The sequence below is a fragment of the Callorhinus ursinus genome, unplaced genomic scaffold, assembly GCF_003265705.2.
Source record: "Callorhinus ursinus isolate GAN/ISIS: 27379988/994484 unplaced genomic scaffold, GSC_fseal_2.0 scaffold2, whole genome shotgun sequence".
Classification (NCBI taxonomy): domain Eukaryota; kingdom Metazoa; phylum Chordata; class Mammalia; order Carnivora; family Otariidae; genus Callorhinus; species Callorhinus ursinus.
The window spans coordinates 94174616-94194177 of record NW_027397064.1 but is presented as its reverse complement, the minus strand read 5'-3'; the positions used below and the strand labels follow the sequence as shown (position 1 = coordinate 94194177).

The following is a 19562-nucleotide window of genomic DNA, read 5'->3' as shown; positions in this document are numbered from 1 at the left end:
GTGCATGAGTAAATAAAAAAACTTTCTTAGTTAATTAGTATTAAAAGAAAATGTCTCTAACCCGATAATCTACTAAAAAGTAAAAACAACAACAAAGAGTTACAACAAACATCATCATCTTAACTGGTGAAACAATGGAATTAACTGCTTTAAAAACCAGCAACAAGACAAGAATGCCTATCATTACCACATCAATTCAACATTAATTGGAGATTCTTCTAGAAGCATACATTCTTTTCAAAGAATCTCCTATCAACCTTCCCTTTAAATGTAACTCTAGAAACAGGTGTTCTTAGGCTCAAGGTATAGTGTTTTGAAAAGGTGGAACACTTCTCCCTCCCCCCAAATCATTATCAAGTTTCTTTTCAAAGATAATGCTCAGCATAATGGCACATTTTAGCAGTCAATTTAAAGAATGGGAAAAAAAGGAAAAGTATAATTTAACATAGTTAGTTGTAAATCCAGGAGCATTACCCAGGCTAAATATCATCTTGCTCTGGGACCAAGGAATTAAACTCATTTTGCTTTTTCTTCTTCAACAAATGCAGAACTTAAAGAGCTATTTTATCCCATAATTTCGTTCATCTTATGATTCAAGTGGTAGTATACTGAATAACATTTGTAATTTAACTGTATTATGTGTGTGAACTTTGCACTCCAAGGAGAACTAAAAGAGATATTTTTATGGCACTGAAATGATAATTTTTTTAAAACTTTTTTTTTCCTTTTGAGAAAGGTATCAGAAATTTTTTTAATTTATGCTTTGGGTTTTTAGTGAAGAGAATGACCTATTTCAGGGCCAATGCCTTTCATTCATTTGACTATTATTTATTAAGTGTTTCCTGTGTACCAGGTACTGTTCTAGGCACTGGTGATGTAACACTGAACAAAATAAAATATTCAGTCCCTGTGTTGCTTTAATGTCCAGAAACACATGAGTGCTGTTGAATAATAAAGGGGTGAGTCCAGGAGGTCCTAGAATAAGTATCCTCTGTCCCACTATGTGCTTTTCTTCTCTCTCTGAAAACCTTCCATTACTATATTTTAGAAGTACCAGGAAAGTATCTGGGTTGATCCCCTTCCAGGTGTCTTCACTGCTCCACACAAGAGCTACACCTCACTGAGTCTTCCTTGGTAAATTAATTTATAATAATAACAATAGCTTCCACTGAAAGGGCAAATTTCAGAAAGGTGTGTTGCCTATACTGTCTCGTTAAAATCTTGCAATTAGGCATTATTATTATTTGATGGATGAGAAACTGAAGCTCAGAGAAACTCAGTGATACCACATATTACAAACAGTAATTCAAATTTTTCCGACTCTAAAGAATCCATGAACATTTTCTAGTATATTTGGTTGATGTATTCCTTTCCTTTCCTTCCTTCCTTCCTTCCTTCCTTCCTTCCTTCCTTCCTTCCTTCCTCTTTCCTTCCCTCCTGCATTCATTCTTTCATTCACTATCTCAGAAAATGCTAAGTTATATACCAAAGAGAATTTTGGATTTCCTGTTGTTCTCCTGAATGCTGAGTGTAGTCTTTATTCACAATCCATCAATGCATGGATTTTCCTACCTATGTAACACTGTATAACCCAAATGGTAGACAGTCTCCTTTTCTCTTCCCTCACCAGTGTATGGTATAGAAAAACTCAACTAAAAAAAAGTCTTAACAATTAGAGTTTTTTTTTTCCCCCAACAGAATAATCTCATTTCTAAAATGGTGCATATCCAGATTACCTACCAATAGGGGAATCCAAGCAGAGGCTGAATAAGGAAAGGAGGAAGGTTCATTCATTCATTCACTCATTCACTCACTCATTCATCAAATAAATATCCACTGAATGCCAGGAATTATGAGCCTATGACATGAAACAAAGCTCTCTGCCCTAATGGAACTTATGTTCCAGTGAGAGGGAAGATAAACAAGAGAACTTAGAAGTTCTCTTCCAACACGAAATCTCTAGGTTATTCGAAATGGGAAGAAGCAGCAGAAAGAAAGAGAGTCAAGTTTTTTGTTTGTTGTTTTTCAGCAAAGGCTGTAGGACAGATTCAAATTTAAGGGCAGATTCTGGGAAGAGCAACTGCAAATCCAAGCCTGTTCATCATCCGTGTTATGTGCTGGTCCTCTGCTCACCTTTCAAACTCACTGGCACACACAGATTACAACCACTGCCAGTTGGCACCACCTTTATATTATAAATTACGCTCATAAAACCGTATGTCCTCCTGTTCTGTTAACTGCTGAGGGGGAGGGCTGGCAGTCACTGCAAGTCACTGCCTTCTTTTGACCCTCCATTCATTCCCCAATGCACTCACTTTTCCACAGGAGAAATTCTCTTCTCCTTTATGCCCACTCAGACTTGACTCTTCAAGGCTCACCCCAGAACATACATTGACTACTTTATTCCTTCTGCTGGTAACCCTGTTGGCACTCAATTTCAAACACATAGACCATTCAGTTACCCAGTCCTTCAGTAAAATTTCAGTAAGCACTTGCCATGTGCTAGCATTAGTATAAAAGCTCACAATTCCCACTGTTAAGAAACAAGTAGGGGAGACAGAGGAGGATAACAGCAATTGGATCGTCATGGTAGACTAGAGTACCATGGAGTCACAGAGGAGGGATATAAGCCTATAAGTCTAGATCTAGAGCTCTGACTTTGAAATGATCTGCTCTACTTGAAATGGGAGCATAAGTCTTAATTTGACATGGGAAAATAAGACCCTCTTATAGCTCATGATGTTAAGGTCACAGAGAATGAGTTATAAGAGGGGACAGGCAGGCATGGATAGGGGCGGGAATCTCTGTATCATCATTTTGGGAACTTATTTCAATGCAGCTGGTCTTATTGGGGGATTTAAAAAAATTGAAGTATAATTTTCATACAATATCCTGTAAGTTTCAGGTGTACAACATACTGACTCAATATTTTTGTGCATCATTAAATGAGTCCCATGATAAGTGTTGTTCCACCCCCATGACTTATTTTATAAGGGGAAGTTTGTACCTTTCAATCCCTTTCACCTCTTTCACCTACCTTCCAGTCTCCAGCCGCTCTGGTAACTGACAGTTTGTTTCCTGTGTGAGTCTGTTTTGTTTTGTTTGTTCTGTTTTTTTGGATTCCACATATCAGTGAAATCATATGGTATTTGTCTTTCTCTGACTTACTTCACTTAGCACGATACCCTCTAGATCCATCTATGTTGTCACAAATGGAAAGATCTCATTCTTTTTTGTGGCTGAGTCATATTCCACTGTATATCTATACCACATCTTCTTTACCCATTCATCTGTCGATGGCCGTTGGGTTGCTTCCATATTGTGGCTGTTGTAAATGATGCTGCTATGAACACAGGGGCTCATATATGTCAAGTTTCTAACTTCTCTCTACAAGTAGACTCTAAGCTCCGTGTGGGGAGGACCATGTCTCATGCTTCTTCTCTATTCACCATAGCACTTAACTTAGTGATGATTCACGGTGAGTTATGATTATGCGTAGACTCAGTACTTGTTAGAAACTTAAGAGTTCATAGCCTGCAATGTAAGCGCTTCAAAGATCAGTCAGTAATAGAAAGACAGTGGACTCTATGAATCACCCAGAAGGCTCTTGAAAACAAATACTCCTTTTTCTGGACATGGGTCCTATGATCCTTTCTCACTAATTAGAGCTGATGGTGAAATGACTAACACAACAAACTCCAGAATATGGCGATGAAAGACTCAGGCTGGCTAGTTAAATCACTGTAGTGGAAGAAACTGGGGTCTTTCTGTTTTACCTAGTTACCAAATTGTTTCCCTCACAGATGGTCATAAAAGAAACTGATCGATTTTTCCTTTGCTAAATTATTCCTTTAAAATAAAACTGACTTAGAACAACTGGATAGTCAAATTAAGAAGTTAGATCCATATGTGAGGACAAAATTCCAAATCATATGGGTATGAGAGGAAATAATGAGGATTATATTCCCCTATAACTATGGAGTGGGAAAGGGTTTGTCCTAAAACAAAAGATTTATGAGTTTGACCATATGAAAATAAAATCTACAGTGCAAAGAACATCATAAGTGATGTCACGAGCAAATGAAAAACCAAGAACGTTTAGTTTGTATTATAAACAAAGGAATAATATCCTTAAACTTTAAAATCTCTTTGAAATTGAGATGAAAAAAGACTAGCAACTCAAGAGAAAACTGGGCAAAGGTCACAAGCAGATGATTTACAGAGATAGAAATATAAATGGCATTTTAATAGTTTTGAACAAAAGTTTCCAACCTCACTCTTAATAAGATACAACAAATTCAGACCACACTGGAAAAATCATTTCTCCTGTGTAAGATTGACAGGACACACAGGTTTGACCTTGAATTTGTAGGTGAGGCTTTGCGGGACCAGACACATCAATCATATGAAAACAGCACAACTCCTCTGAGGATACATCCACTCTTTGACTCAACAGTCCAATCTGGGAATCTATTCCATGGAGGACTAGTTAAATTAATTATGGCACAGCCACACAAAATAGCTACGCAAAAGAACATGGGAAGACTTTTATATACTGACATGGAATGGTCTCCAGGATATATTGTTAGGTGGAAGCAAACAAAACCAAACAGGATGCTGAACAGTGTAGATAGTTAACTTCCTTCTGAATATGAACTATTTTCTTGCATTTATTTTGTGTGTACAAAGACTAGGAGGATAAATAAGAAACCAGTAAAAATGGTTACCCCTGTATGGGGCTAGAGGCACACAGGTTGGGCAGGGACTTCTGTGATCAAAACAATAAAATCAAGTTTTGAAAAATGATAGCTGAGGGAAAACGCAAGAACTTCTCTAAACAGCAGAGACTTGACGCGAAGCGTGAAGCTTGACAACCAGTGACTGCAGCATTTGTGCACAGTAATAGAACTGGGCGGCGGGGTGGTGGTGGTGGTGAGGACCGGAAGCTACCCAGCTCAACACAGGCTGAAAGAGGGAAGGGAAGATCCTTGCTCCAGATCTGTAAGTAAGTTGTGGTCCAAGAAGACACCTGCTTGCTTTCAGTTGAGTATTTGAGAACTTCTGTACCTCTCAAAGATTTCATGGGCACGTGGTGCGGTGAATGATGTCAGCACAGCTTTGGGCCTTCCCTAAAAATACTGATCCTGTAGAATTTCCTTCTACCAAATCCTAACTAAGCTCAGGAAGGTACCTGACTGTGTCTGGAAGAGGGGACATCCCAGGATGAAAAGAGTCAAGATGACGTATTATAGCACAAGATGGGCCAAACAAATCAGGATAAAGGGAAGATTTTTAAAAAAGTAAAAAGGAAAAGAGTGGAAGAAACCACTCTTTAAGATGCTTTTGGGGGCTCATCAACAGGGAGTCTGGGAGCCAACCACCAGCCTTCTCTGCCTGCACAAGATGGAGAGCAAGCTTGGCAAACATTATGGACAGGATGCTGTCTCCTTTTCTAATTAAATTCCTTTAAGAGTGGGCTGATTTACTCATTTATAATAAAATCCCTGGTCTAATTAAAAATGGGACTTTCTCCCACCTGATCTAGCCTCACCATATTTCCAATTTCCATGTAATTGAATCTGAAAACAATGATGCTGAGTGATAGCTCGGGATATTGCTACTTATTGTGAAAATAAATAATAAGGATGGAGAATGGTGCCTGGCTTGTTTCAGGGAAGTTTAAATCACCTCTTTCTCACTTCGACTGAATTTTAACAACAGATAAAGACAACATGATATTTCCCTTAATGAAACTGTATAATGTTGGCTAATTTATGAGAGAGGTTTACTTTTCTGAGGCTTTAGCTTCCCATTATTTTGGCCTGCGGTTTGTAAGGTCTCTGTGCTCCCTGTCCCTCCCCTGATATTCAACCTTAAATTCCAGGAATTGTTCTTTCTTTCAACCCATTTAACATAATACTGCTCATATTTATTTAGCACTCTGCAGATTGGGAGCCTTGTGACATCTGATGTCACATCTGAACTACTGTGGGAGAGAAAGGCAAGGCGGGCACCATGTGGCATATGGAACCAAGGCTCAGAAAGGTCAACACTATTCATCCAGGATCACCAAGTCTGTTTGCAGAGCCTGACCTAGAACCCAGGTGTCCTAACTCCTGATTATGGGCATGTCCAACAATTCCAGCCAAATGACAATGCCTTTTGGTTTCTAGGTTCCAAGAGGTTCATAGAACAGCCAGTTGTGTGATTCACCGCAGGATGCTCGACATTTTTTCTTGGCAGAACTCCTTGGGAGTTGCTCCTTGGGAAGGGAACGCTGTTTGTTTCTGTTTTTGTTTTCCTGAGCTCATCTGCTTGGTTGTACAGTATGTGTATGTTTCTAGATTTTTGGCTGGTTGAGGAGGGGCAGTTAGGATGGGAGAATATGAGAAATGATCCCTTTCTTTATCCTTGAGGTTTGAGAACAAAACACTCTAAATACTTAGAATGTATCCATCTCCTTTACCCTCATACCTCAAAGGTTTGCACACTGCATTCTTGTTTTGCACACTATAATAATTACTTCTAGAAAGAGTTACTTCTGAATACTAAGACCCTTCCTTTTCCTACTTACCCCATTTCTTCAACAGGATTTCTTCTGCTGACCCCAGCTTTTTTAATCCTGAGATTTATGTTAATCTTCTGACTCTTAACCATTCAGAAGGAAGAAGTCTGGCCAGAGGCCCTTTCCAAATGTCACTATGTGCTTTTTAGCCAAAAATGAAACTCTTAAGATCCCCAAGGAAACCCAAACACCTGTTGACTATGTTTTTTTCTTCATTTTTCATCTAATTGCCATTTACCTAATTCACTAGAGCAGTATGAGGATTAACTGTTCTCTCGTTACTTTCAAGTCTGTAAAGGATTTCCTCCTCCTCAGGGTATGTTCTCTAAGGGAGACAGAAATGAAACACTAATAAGAGATTTATTTAATGTGTAGCAGCTTTAAATGATCTGTGCTCTGTGTTATCATTTTCTGCAGTTGGTGTCTCCCTAACATACTCTGACTTAGGTGCTGGGAACGGGATCAGCAGCCAAGTGTGAAAGGTCCAGGTGGAAGCATGAACTTCCTTTTCAAAGCCCCTTGGAGGAAGGGCATCTTAACCACCCAATCAGGTGCTGGGCCAGGCCTAGGGTGCCTGCTGGGCAGGCAGAGGGATTTGGCTGCTGTCATATCTTGGCACCAATATTTGACAGCTTGTCCCTCTCAATGAACATTTCTGATGCCTAAAGGGCAATCTTCTCTTGGCTTCTTCTTGGTTTTGTTGACATTTTGTGCAGGATAATGCTTTGTTATTGGGGGCTGCCCTGTGCATTATGGGATGCTTAGCAGCCTCCACGGGCTCCTCATATCAGATAGGAGACCACCCACCTCTGAATATGAAAACTCCAAATGTCTCCAGAGATTGCCAAATGTCTCCTAGGGCCACAACCATCCTGTTGAGAGCCACTGGGCCACATAATTCTGGGTGAACACTCAAGGTATTACTTGGATTACGGGCAACCTCTATGAAGAAGTCATCCTTAGACACCCTCATGGGGCTGTCTTGGAGTACAACACTCCCTTCTGCTCCCCCTGTGTGAGGCTAAAAGGACACAAGCGTTTCCCAAATGACTCATCATCCAATTCGCTGCTTATATATTTAGTTTCAGATCCTTTGCCCAGCTTTCTTTTGGCCCTGGCAGCCAAAGATGGCTAGTGTGCGCAGCATCAAGTATTATTTTCTCCCCTTGCAAATTCCACAACAACCAGGGATTTGGTTTTTACTTTGTGATTCAACTTTGCAAGCTCGGGTTTAAATGTTTCAGGCTACCACACATTCAAACTTGAGAGGGTAGCACTGAGGGTGCTGTCGTAACGATGGGGGGCAGAACGTCCATCAAAGAGTGACAAACTCCGGGGGGGGGCATCTCTTCCCTCCAAAATGTCTCATTAGGGTCCCAGACTTGGCCTCCCTCTCCTCTATCTCCCACAGTCCAATTTAATTGAGCGAAGGCCTCGCCACGGCACACTGCTCTTTCGACAGGAGGGTAAACTCATTCTGTCCATCATGACATTTGCTTTCTCAAGGGCCTCACAATATGCAGCTCCAATAATTAAATGCAGGTCACATCGCAGCCTCCCTTTTCAAACCCGTCTGAAGGCACAGTGGGTTGTTTTTTTGTTTGTTCGTTTGCTTTTTTTCTGATGGTTACCTTTTGACCATGTGATTTTCAGAAGCTAGTGAGTTTTTTGGTTTGTTTTGTTTTATTGTTGTGCATGACACTTCTCCCCACTGAAACCCCCAAACCTCAGCATAGTGCAAATCCCATCTGAACAGCTGAAAAGGCTGCGGATTTTCTCATGGTGGACAAAAGGTGACAGAGAGAAACTTGAGACCCTGGTTATGATAAGGGTCTCAGAGCAGCCTGCTGTCCGGGTCAGTACTTTTCACTTGTCACCCGGGGACAGTTTATTGCTGGGAAATGAATCCCTTGTGTTTTATTGCCCGTGTCCATTTACCTTGAGTTGGGACGAGCTTGTCAAAAATAAAGCAAATCTTGAAAATGACCTAATAAGAGTGAAGTTCCAGGAAGGACCAAGGATAACTCTTACCTGGAGCGTCCATTTTAAACAAGAGATTTCTCTGGGGGAACTTGGGAGTGATTACAATGAGTCTGGGTTTCGTTTAACCTAATGCTGATTTTGCACATTACAGAAATTTGTCCTCTTTAAGGCATATGCCAGATGAATGCTTTAAAACAGATGCAACTTTGTGTGAATTTTCTATAAAATAGCAAAATCTGATTGCTCTATTAATAGCCAAAATCCTTGGCCTTGGGAAGGCCGGGTGGCAGCATTTTTAAAATTCATCATCTCTGCATAATTAGTTGTGAATCTCTAAATATTCAAGCTGAGGAATTAACCAGGAGCTGGAGCTGTTACCCTTCAGGGTCTCTTTTAATATTGTTCCACAGTCATCATTTCCTTGTGTTTTTCTAATTACTGCAAGACCAATTGTTTTTAACTCAATGGCCCTCGCTTTTTGTAATTTGTTGAATGTAATCACCTTCAAAGGAAGAAAATGTACTTCTTGTCCAGGAAATTGGGGCTTGATTAGATGAGTGTCATCAGGTGGCTGTGGGACCCTGGTCCTGAAGCTTTACTTATTTGATCCAATCATTGCATTTTGAGGGTATGGGGTTCAAGGAAGGAGGGGGTGCTCTTGAAAGTGAGCTGCAAAGTGTGATCTATAGACCCCAGTGGGCTTTAATTTGGAGAAGATTTATGAAAACCAAAAAGAAGTATCAATTCGGATTCCTTACTCTGAGAAGCCCACAGTATGGCCTTGGGCAGTAGATCACAACTGTGTAGAGTACCTGATTATCTTCTCGCTCAGATGGAGCTTCATGTGTAGGTCTGATTAGAAGCATCCAGGGAGCAGGTCTATGTCACTAACCTGGCCTCAACCTCTGGTGTCCAGTGTTGGTGTGGACACTGAGCAAGTGATGAATAAACCAAGATGAACTAGTTTAGAGGTCAAGTCTCTTCTTTGCTTTTATTCTTTTGCCAATCTCATTTATCTACTAACCAGTTCAACTTGGAAATTTTCCAGTAAAAAATATGGCAAGAATAAGGTTCTTAATCTTGATTTGTCTCTTTCAGATCTCAAGGGTATGATGCATTTTCATCAATAAGAATGACGCTCTATGACAACAGTTCCTAAACTGGGGCAGAGATTATGAAAATCAAGCCAGGGTGCATGGAGCCATTGAAAAGAAACAAAAAAGCAAAAGACTCTTATAGGCATCCATAGCACCCATGAAGAATCATCACTGAAGAGTTATGGGAAAATGGATTCATTGCTTTCTCTAGCACAGCCCCCAGCTGTAGGTAGCCGCTCTGGATCTTTCTTCCTCTGGACAAGCAAAGGTCCAAATGGATGAAGGGCCTGTGTGTGAGGAGCTAAACAAGGCCATAACTAGTTGTGTGAGTCAGTTGCAATTCTGTTCAATATTTGTGATGTTGTTTAACATTTATTAAACAAGTATGGTCTGCTAGGCCCCGTGCTAAGTGCAGAACATGAACAAGGAGCAATCTTGGCATTAGTGAGAGAGCTGAACATGCAAAGAAGTAAGTATCATCTCAAGTGGCAAGTGACAGAAATAAAGTCAGGGTATCACAAGAGAGCAGACAAGGAACAGTAATTTGGGCATGGCTAATGGAAGAGCATCTAGGGAGACTTCCACCATGGAGGAGGTCAAGTCTGAACCGAATCTTAAAGACTAAGTCAGAGTTACGCGAAGGTTAGCGAAGATAGGTGTTGGTATGAAGGACGTTCCAGGAAGTGAGGCCACAGAGCAAAAGTAAGGAAGACCTTAACAGCGCCCTGAATTCAGGATAGAAGGGGGCATGCTGATGACACATAAAGTTTAAAACAGGAAATGGAAAAAGATCAAGTCAGAAAGGCAAGACCAAGAGGGGCTCTGCGAACCTTGTAGAGGAGACTGCATTCTGTCTGTGGGTAATGGAGAGTCCTAGAAGAGTTTCCAGCAAAAGGCACACCATGATAGGGTGCTGTACTTTGGTGGCAGTGGGGATGACGCATCCGAGGGGGATGGGACTGGCAGCGGGCAAGGAGCAAAGGGAGGCAGTGGACTGTGTAGACCCCTGAAGGTGCTGCTGGAGCACTGGTGGAGGGGCTCGAAAGAGGGAATATTCAAGAAGTATATGGGGGAGGGGGCAGCAGGATGTCAGGACTGTCAGAATGTGGAAGGTGGGAGAAGAGTCAAGGCCATCTAGCTTCACAGACTGTATTCCTAAAAGAATGGAGACCGCCAGTTGAGACAGGGAGCCTGGGAGATGGGAGATTTCTAGAGAGAAGAAGAGAGGTGTCCGTTTGGACGTTTGCCCTTGAGGTACCTGGTGGGGTTGGTGATGGTGGTGGGCAGCCTGACAGATCAGTCAGCAGCTTGGGAAACACGCACCGGCCAGGGATTGTTATTTGACTTTCTACTAATCAGGTCCAGCTGGTTCAGCCAGGGGTGAAACTCCCCTGGCCTCCCTTCATCCAGGGATTGGAGCCCCATTGTGGCAACTCCCTGGGTCTCAACTCATCCAACATTCTGCCAATGGCTTGTTGTCTCTCCCCTTCCCCTTCTACCTCTGTCCCTTGCTCATGCCTTCTCCAAGGCCCTGCCTGCAGGGAAAGAGGTGGGGATGTTTGTTATGCCTAACTTGGCGAATTAGAGTGGGCAGCTCTGTGGAAACAAAGCCACAAAATTACTTCTGTCTGAAACCTCACCTGCTGGGCCACCTACCCAGCTCCTAAATCCTGCTCCTGCCGCTTGGTGCTAACAACTTAGACTTTTCAAACATATTTCAAAGTTAAGCTAAAGAAACTCACCTTGGAAGAAAAGACATGTATTTACTTTAGTGTTTTATGGGCCCGTAGGCAGGGTTTTGGAAAGTAGGTTTCTTTGGTCACAATCAGTGTGATTCAAAGAAGCAAGTGGGCAGGAGAAACCAGGGAATGTGGGGGGGTCACAGGACACTCTGTTTGAACGGAAATCCTCCCCCCGCCACCCCGGGCATGCTGTGATTAGCAGGGCAAGTACTAATGACTGATCAGTGGCCTGGGGGAGGGGGTGGCAGGGAGGGCTTGGGGTGACAGGCAGAGGTCCCTGACTGTGCATTTCCTACAACGCATGGAGGGATGGATTGCCACCATCAACTGCCCTTCTCTACCTGCAGGAAATTTCAAGGAGCCAGGGAGAGAGAGGGAGTGTTTGAGAAAAGACAACTATCTTGGAGAACATCCAGTAAGGCTTCCAGATCTATCAGCAATTCCATTCTGCAGGGGGCGGGGGGATCACTTTCACAGGTGCATGTGATGAAAGCCAGGCAAAATGGTGGCTGGCAGGGAAGGACATGTCACCCACACACCCAGGATACGTACTCCCTGTAGTGTTTTTCTCTGAATCATTTCTATTTCTTTTCGGATCCATTTTGCCAGCGTTGATAAAGTTCATGCTGCTGCGTCCACCCTACCTGCCCCTTCCTAGGGTTTGTTGGAAGCCAGCAGGCGCCCAGAGCCACACCAGCTGTCTGCACACACTCCTTCTTCCTGGCAGCTCTCTCATCGGCCAGGGCTGAGCTATTAGCCAGTTCACTATTAAAAGCAGAGGGCAGGTGCCTGGCTGGAGGAAAAGCATCTCCTCGCTGGTGGTGCTGCTTCCAGTTAGTCTACCTAGCCCTCGGCTTTTTTTTTTTTTTAATTTAATTGTATTATGTTATGTTAATCACCATTCGTTTTTGATGTAGTGTTCCATGATTCATTGTTTGTGCATAACACCCAGTGCTCCACGCAGAACGTGCCCTCTTTAATACCCATCACCAGGCTAATCCATCCCCCCACCCCCCTCCCCTCTAGAACCCTCAGTTCGTTTCTCAGAGTCCATCGTCTCTCATGGTTCGTCTCCCCCTCCAATGTCCCTCCCTTCATTTTACCCTTCCTACTTTTTTTTTTTTTTAACATATAATGTATTATTTGTTTCAGAGGTACAGGTCTGTGATTCAACAGTCTTACACAATTCACAGTGCTCACCATAACACATACCTTCCCCAATGTGTATCACCCAGCCAGCGCATCCCTCCCACCCCCCACCACTCCAGCAACCCTCAGTTTGTTTCCTGAGATTAAGAATTCCTCCAAAGAAGCACCATTCGCCCAGAGGCTACGGCAACAGAATGGAAGGAGCCCCTCCTCTCAAATAGGGATTTGCTCTGGTTCGAGGAAACAGGACAAACAAAGTGGGTAGATTAAGAAAACAACTCGGACTAAGACTCACTGCCATTTGCAAAAAGAGCAAAAAGAAAAGTTAAAGGAACAAGGTCACTGTTCCCCAGGTTCTTCCCTAGCCTTCCCCTAATGTTTATTCCTGATTGCTTTGCACGGCTCATTTAAACAAGGCAATGTTAACATGTGAACCCTAAAGTATGTTCTTTCATACTGCAGCACTTGTTCATTGACACAGTTTGGCTTGTTTCCTTTTTCAAGATGTTTTCAAATTGCCATTGGACCATCCCTCTTCCCCTCGCCAATTCCTTCCTTCCACCCCCCTCACTGGAAACTCACTGCCAGAGGGAGAAACCAGACCACTGAAGATGAAGATTGTATCCCTCTTTTTAGTAACCAACCACGTATAGAATCATGAACTCCCCCTTCACTCCTGACACCCTTCTTCGCCTAGCTCCTAAGACACCATGCTCCCCTGGCTCTCCTCCTCCCTTCCTGCTGGCTCCTCCTTTGCTGGCTCTTTCTTTTCTCCCTGACCTGTAAACTCAGGAGGATGGGATTCTCTCTCTATCAACACTCCCTCCCCTCCTGACCACATCTGGACCCTCTACATGCTGACACTCAAAGTTACATTTCCAGACCAGACCTGATCTGCTGAGCTCCAGACGCCCACAGCCCATGCCTACTCCACATTTCCACCTGCCCCACAGGCAGCTCACACTGAGCACGTCCAAGACGTTTCCCCCAGCTCCATCCTCAGCCTTCCCCATCTCAGTCAGCAGAGCACTGTCCCTTCCAGGACCTGAACCTTGGAGCCACCCTAGACTCTGCTATTTCCTTTACCCCCACCCTCTAACCTGTCAATAAGTTGTGTTGTCTTTTTAATTAGATCTGGAATCAGACCATTCTCACTCCCTGTTGTATATGTTGCATGTGGCTATTGATATTTAAGTTGAACTCAATTAAGATAAAAACATAATAGGGAAAAAAGAAAATGGACCAAGTGAGAACTCTTAAGAAAACAGAGAAAATGAAATTTAAAAATTCTGTTCCTTGCTTGTACTAGCCACATTTCAAGTGCTTATGGGCCACATGTGGCTCATGGCTCTGGTACTGGCCTGTGCTGCTCACTCCTTTCACAGAGACCATCCTGCCCCAGCCACTAAATATCTCTTGCCTGGGTGGCTACAATAGCCTTGGGGCTGATCTGGCTCCTTCAGTCTTTTACAACATGGGAGCCAGAGAGATCCTTTGGGAACATCTTAGGTTATGCCTCTTCTCTGCTCAAAGTCATCCCAAGGCCCCCATGCCTGTGTAGCAAAGTCCTCGGAATGGCAAGCGAGCCCTTATGAGCTCCGGCTCCTTCTACCTGTCCGACCTCATCTGCCCTCCCCTCCCTTCCAAACTGCTCTGGTCACAGCCACACTGGCGTCCTGCTGCTCCTGCCTCCAGGCTTCTGCTCTGGCTGTTCCCTCCGCTGAGCATGCTCTTCCCCCAGATATCCTCCCGGGTCACTCCCTCTCCTCCTTCTGATCTCAAACACCACCTTCTCAGTGAGACTTGGTAAGAGCACTTTTTTAAATGTTAACCCCGCCCCCCCCAGCAGCAGTCCTGCCCTCCCATACCCTACCCTGCTGCCCCTTGTCTTTTCCACAGCACTCGTCTCTTTTCAACAAATGATAGACATTTACTAGTTAATCATATCTGTTGTTTACTCTCCAGCAGGGAATTCTGTCTAGTTACTCACCGCTGGGAAAGCTGGCCCAGAGGAGGCTTGCCAAAAATATTTGTTCAATAAATAAATGGAGTTTTAGAGCTGGAAGGCGCCCTGGAAATCCCTCTTGGATGGAGCAGCTGAAGGTCAATGAGGTGAAATTAGCCACTGTGGACCCACAATAAATTCAAGGGAAGAACTGGACCAACAACTGGCCTGGCCCTAGGTGTCTTCGCTGGGCGGTCCTGTGACGATGACCTCCCCTCCCCCTTTCTTTGCCACAACCAGAGGGGCACCGACAAACCACAGAGAGCCAATGGGGACACCAACCTAACTACAATGCCAAGGGTATTTATCACTTTCTTCTTGGTAAGCCTTTGTATTGTTTCACCATTGGTCCCGCTTCTCTGATAACTTGTAGGAAGCAAGGAACAAAGTGGGGGCTCTGGCTAATGGCTCTTCTTACCCCCATATGTCCCAATGCCAGGACTCTTGGAAAACTGTAAACACACATGGTTGGTACGTTTTCCCTAAAGCAATTTATCAGTCTTGTTTAAAAAAAAAAAAACAAAGTCATATTTTCATCATATAAGTGCTAAATTAGTATTTGAAAAAAAGTCGATTAGCCTGAACAAAATGATTCTCCATTGCATCACTGAAATATTTCTGACAATCCAGAGTAGATTAGAAGGAAAGTAGACCCCAGATCCCATTTTGTATCAGGGGTTCATCTGTCCTCCTGTAGCTGTAAAGAAAAGCCATCTGAAAATACACATTTTTAAATGCCTCGGGATGACGGTTCTTCTGCTGCCAATTCTGATTCAAAAAGAAAATACAGTGAGCGAGTTTGAACTTCATAAACAGACCTGTTCATAACGGCATGGCTCACAGGTGCAGAGCTACACAGCACGATATTAGCAAAAAGCCTGGAAGACTCCATCCATGGCTCAATGGATGATTTAACTTGCCAGAAGATGTAATTAAGAACAAAGTTATCTTTCTAATCATTCCTTCATTACTGAGATAACTCAATTGGAGACTTTTTGGGAGATGCCAGATTTGGAAATAAAATCCTTACAGACTGCACTGAGATGTCATGAAGATTATACCAGGAAACAAATTGATGCGCATAGACAATCTTCTGTACACACCAGAAAATTAGATCTCAGGAGAGATGTGGGGCTAAGATGTAAAGTCAAGGGTGGGGGTGGAGGCAGAGTACAGTGAAAGGCAAAATCAGCGGCTTCCAGGAGAGAGAGGAGCCCCGGATGTCCAGGTGTCCAGTTAAGTTACCTTGGGTGGCGTTCTTCCTTGCTTTCACTAACTTGCCCCTTCCAGCTCCAAAACCATTATTTCCATAGTCCAGGTCACTGTCACTATCACTGCCACCACCAGCAGAGTACGCACACATTCTGGGTACCTTGTCCTAAATAAGTAATACGAGACCGTTAAGATTATTCACGCAAGTCGAAATGGGGCAGAACATCCTGAGAGGATGGGACACGGTTCATCGCGGGCCATTACTGGGCGCGCCGAATTCCATTCCACTGCGCCACCCCCGAGAACAACTCTGCTTTTCCTGGTCTCACGGAGCTGGCCCAGTCTACTCAATTACCGGAGCTGTAGAAGCAGGGCTGCGCTAATGAAGCCATTGACCACTCTGCCATTGTCCCAGGTACAGGAAAGTCCTCACAGCTACCTCCTCTGCATTTTGTACACTTCTTTATGGGGTCTTATTTTTCTCAAGTGCCTATTATGAGCTGCTGTTCCAAGCCTAATGGCTTATTTGTTTAACTGATCTCATCACTGGCTTTCAAGTATCAGAGAGTATGGAAAGAATCAACCTTAAGGACAAAAGAAGAAATGCTTGCCTAATTTACGATTTCCTTCCATCCCTTGAAAGGACAGGAGCCTTTAGGAAAGTACGCAATTGCTAACCCAATAATACTCCTCGAATCAACTGAAAGTTCATGGGTTGAGGGATTCCGTCTCCCCTCTTGCTCACAGGTACACACAGCCTGACCCTCGAGTCATCACTGGTGTGGCAATCAAGTCCTGTCAGGAATTGCTGAGGTGGTTGATGCTGTATAAACAGTCCCCACCCCAACTCTGGGCACAGAATCAGAATACTAGAACTAAGATTGCAATTCTGTGTATAAAATTATAAAAGAACGTCTTTTAGGTTTGTAGGCTACCCTGTTAGAGCTTATTATTCCCCAGCCATCCCAGACAGTTCAGGTACAGATGTATAGGGGATGAGCCTCTCAAGTCTGTTCGGGAGGGTGTCATTCGGTTGGAAATTATAAAAACACATTTTAGGATGTAAACCCCCTCATCTGGAGTTATACGTTCAAGGAGCTATGTAGTTCTTTATTCCTTTATTCGTTGACTCATCCATTCACCCATTCAACAAATGCTTATCGAGTGCCTATTCTCTGCTAAGAGGAGTGCTAGGCTCTGGGGGTACCGAGTTCAATACACGGGATACTGGTAGTCCAGCAAGGATGATGTCCATGAAGGATGAGGAGTCTCCAGGCTGGGGTGCTTGGGGAGCCCCACGTCTAGAGTTCCAGTACGGCCCCAGCGACATTTTCTGCAGTAGGAGATGAATTTTTTTCACCCCTCCATTCAACAAACATTAACGGAACCAGGCACTGTGCTGGGTGCTAGAAATGTAAGCTAACTTTTGCTTCCAACTTTCTCCCCCTGGCCGTCAGCAAAGCAGGCTTCTAAGTTCCAAGCCACAGCGGTGATCCTCTCAAATGAGAGTGAGCTTTCCCGTGGGCAGAGGTGGGGCAGGATGATGAGGGAGAGAACCCCAGAGAGAGGTCTTTGCTGCTGGGCGTGTATGTTGGGTGAGGAGTGTCTTGCCATTACGTGGAGTGGAACAGCTCTCACCTGGCCAGCATTCAGCTGTTGTTGTTGTTATTATTATTATTTTCACTTTCTTGGATTTGCCTGACCCCCTTTGCCACGGTCATGACCTGTTGTTTTTGAATGATTTCCCCTCTGACTCTGGGTGTCTTTAGGGTTTTCTCAACTCTCCAGTTCCTAAAGCAAGCATACAGTCCTTTGAACAGTGCTTCTCAAAGTATTTTCCATGGCCCAGCAGCACTGGCATCACCTGAGAATTTGTTAGAAATGTTTGGACGTCAACTCATCAGTACAAAATCGGACATGGCATGCATGGATGTGTAGCCCTCTGGGTGGTTCTGATGTCCACTCATGTTTGGGAACCACTGCTTTGGAGGAGTCTTAACATTTTTATGCCTAAATTAAGGCCTGATAGACTATACTGGTTTGCTCTTTTGCCTCTTAGGCTCCTGTTTATAGAGGCTGCCATTCTGAGTGTCAGGCGCGGAATTCAGAGGGCTGAGTTCTAGTCCCGACTCCTGAGTAAGGACCCTGAATATGGTCCAGCATCTCTCTGGAGTTGTGTTGTCTGCTGTAAATTGAGGCTGTGGGCCTCGATAATTTCTTTCCCTACTTGTCTATCGCTCCATACTGAGATGCTAAAGGCTGAAAGAAGGTTCGGCCCCACTGGTTGTGGGTGATCCCGGATGCGGGCTAATCTGGTTATTTTCTCATCATACTTGGTAGAAACTCTAGTAGAAATAGCAACTGGGGCTTCTAAGGCCAAGATTGGAAGAGACAAAGGCAGCAGGAGTGAGAAGAGTTAAGGAAGGGTGGGGAAGCTCTGGTAATTGATCCGTATGTTCTTCTTCCCTCCCTTCTCACTGCCAGGTGCCAAGAAAGACCCTGAAGGGGGCCCACCCGGGACAAGTTGGGAAATAGTGAACAGGCTGAATATGGCCCTAGGTAACTAGCTGGGAGGGGTAAATAGGAGGAAACTCAGGAGGGAATACCAAGTAACCCCGAGGGATGATAGAAATGTCCCTGAGCCATGAACAACTTCCTAGGTCCAATCACATGTCAGGAAGCCTATGTCTGCCACGTCAGGGTGGATGAAGATCTCATAGCAAAAGCGGTAGAGGCTGAAGAGATGCAGGTCTCACTGACACTGGGAAGTCATGTGACCACTCTGGGGTATAATTATACCTCCTTTACCTGTCTCATAGGAACGAGGTATAAAGGTTAAAGTAAGAATAAGATAATGAAGAAGTATCATTAAATCATTCTCAATCGTGCTCTTATGGCTTGGGAAAGTGAGTGCCCATTCTGTAACATCTAATCTGGGCAGAGCATCCATGCCTCAAGAATCTAGGGACAGATTTGTGGAAGCATTTCAATTCCTCCCAGCGACCCATGGTGTTCCTTAACAATGCAGGGAAGAAGGTGAGCCTTGGGCTTTTGTTTTTATTCACTGAGCGAATGACAAATTTGCTTCAAAAACTGTATCTTTCGTGAAAAGGTTTAAGGAGGTCATTTTTCACCATCAGGAGCAACAGGTGGAGGGTACCCTCCTGTCAGCCACCCCCCTTACCTGGGTCTCAGCCGTGGGGTCTTCGACCCCCCAGTCTGGAAGCTGCTCGCTTGCGATTGTGTTTTCAGCATATTCAAATGACGAGCAGGTCTGGGGCCTTGGCTCTGCTTCATTCTGCTTTGGGGAATTGATTTTTCCTAAATGAGGAAATGTACATGAAGTCACAATCTGCTTCCTTTCACTCTTTACAAGTTTAGGGAGGGGAGTGAGGGAGACATTAAAAAATAATAAAAAAAAGTCCAAATACAGTCAAAGCTGGGTATCCCACCGAAGGCAAACTTTTCCACAAAATGTTGATAGACTTTTCATGTTAGGAAGGGGTCAGTGAGCAAACCCTTTGGGAAACACCGATTACTCCTCAAATAGTGTTAAGCATCAAATAATAAACAGGTTTCCTTTTGGGGAGCACTTCTCGGAGCCTCCATTGTGCTATTGAAAATTGTCATAATGTCCAAAGAAAGGATTAGAACTGGAAGCCCTATATAATATGCCCTATTCTGAAGACAATACTATAAATTTAGAGAGAAAAGTCTTTTCCAGATCTTTTTTGAGGATTCATATTTAGAGTATAAGTATATTTTGAGAATGTTAGCTTGCCTGATTTCAAAAGCAGATCTTTCCCCCA

At 43.7% G+C, this 19562-nt stretch overlaps 1 protein-coding gene across 5 annotated transcripts in view; it reads right to left on the bottom strand.

Moving 5' to 3' along the window:
* The window catches only part of NCKAP5 (NCK associated protein 5), a 965493-nt gene that overhangs the window by 34514 nt on the left and 911417 nt on the right, over positions 1–19562 (bottom strand). For 4 of the 5 annotated variants that reach the window (XM_073884776.1, XM_073884781.1, XM_073884786.1 and 1 more), the window contains one exon: positions 18938–19074. In XM_073884776.1, the coding sequence (XP_073740877.1) occupies positions 18938–19074 (137 nt within the window). Of the gene's footprint in view, positions 1–15786; positions 15920–18937; positions 19075–19562 lie in introns of all 5 variants that reach the window. The other variant, XM_025857088.2, reaches the window with a different exon arrangement.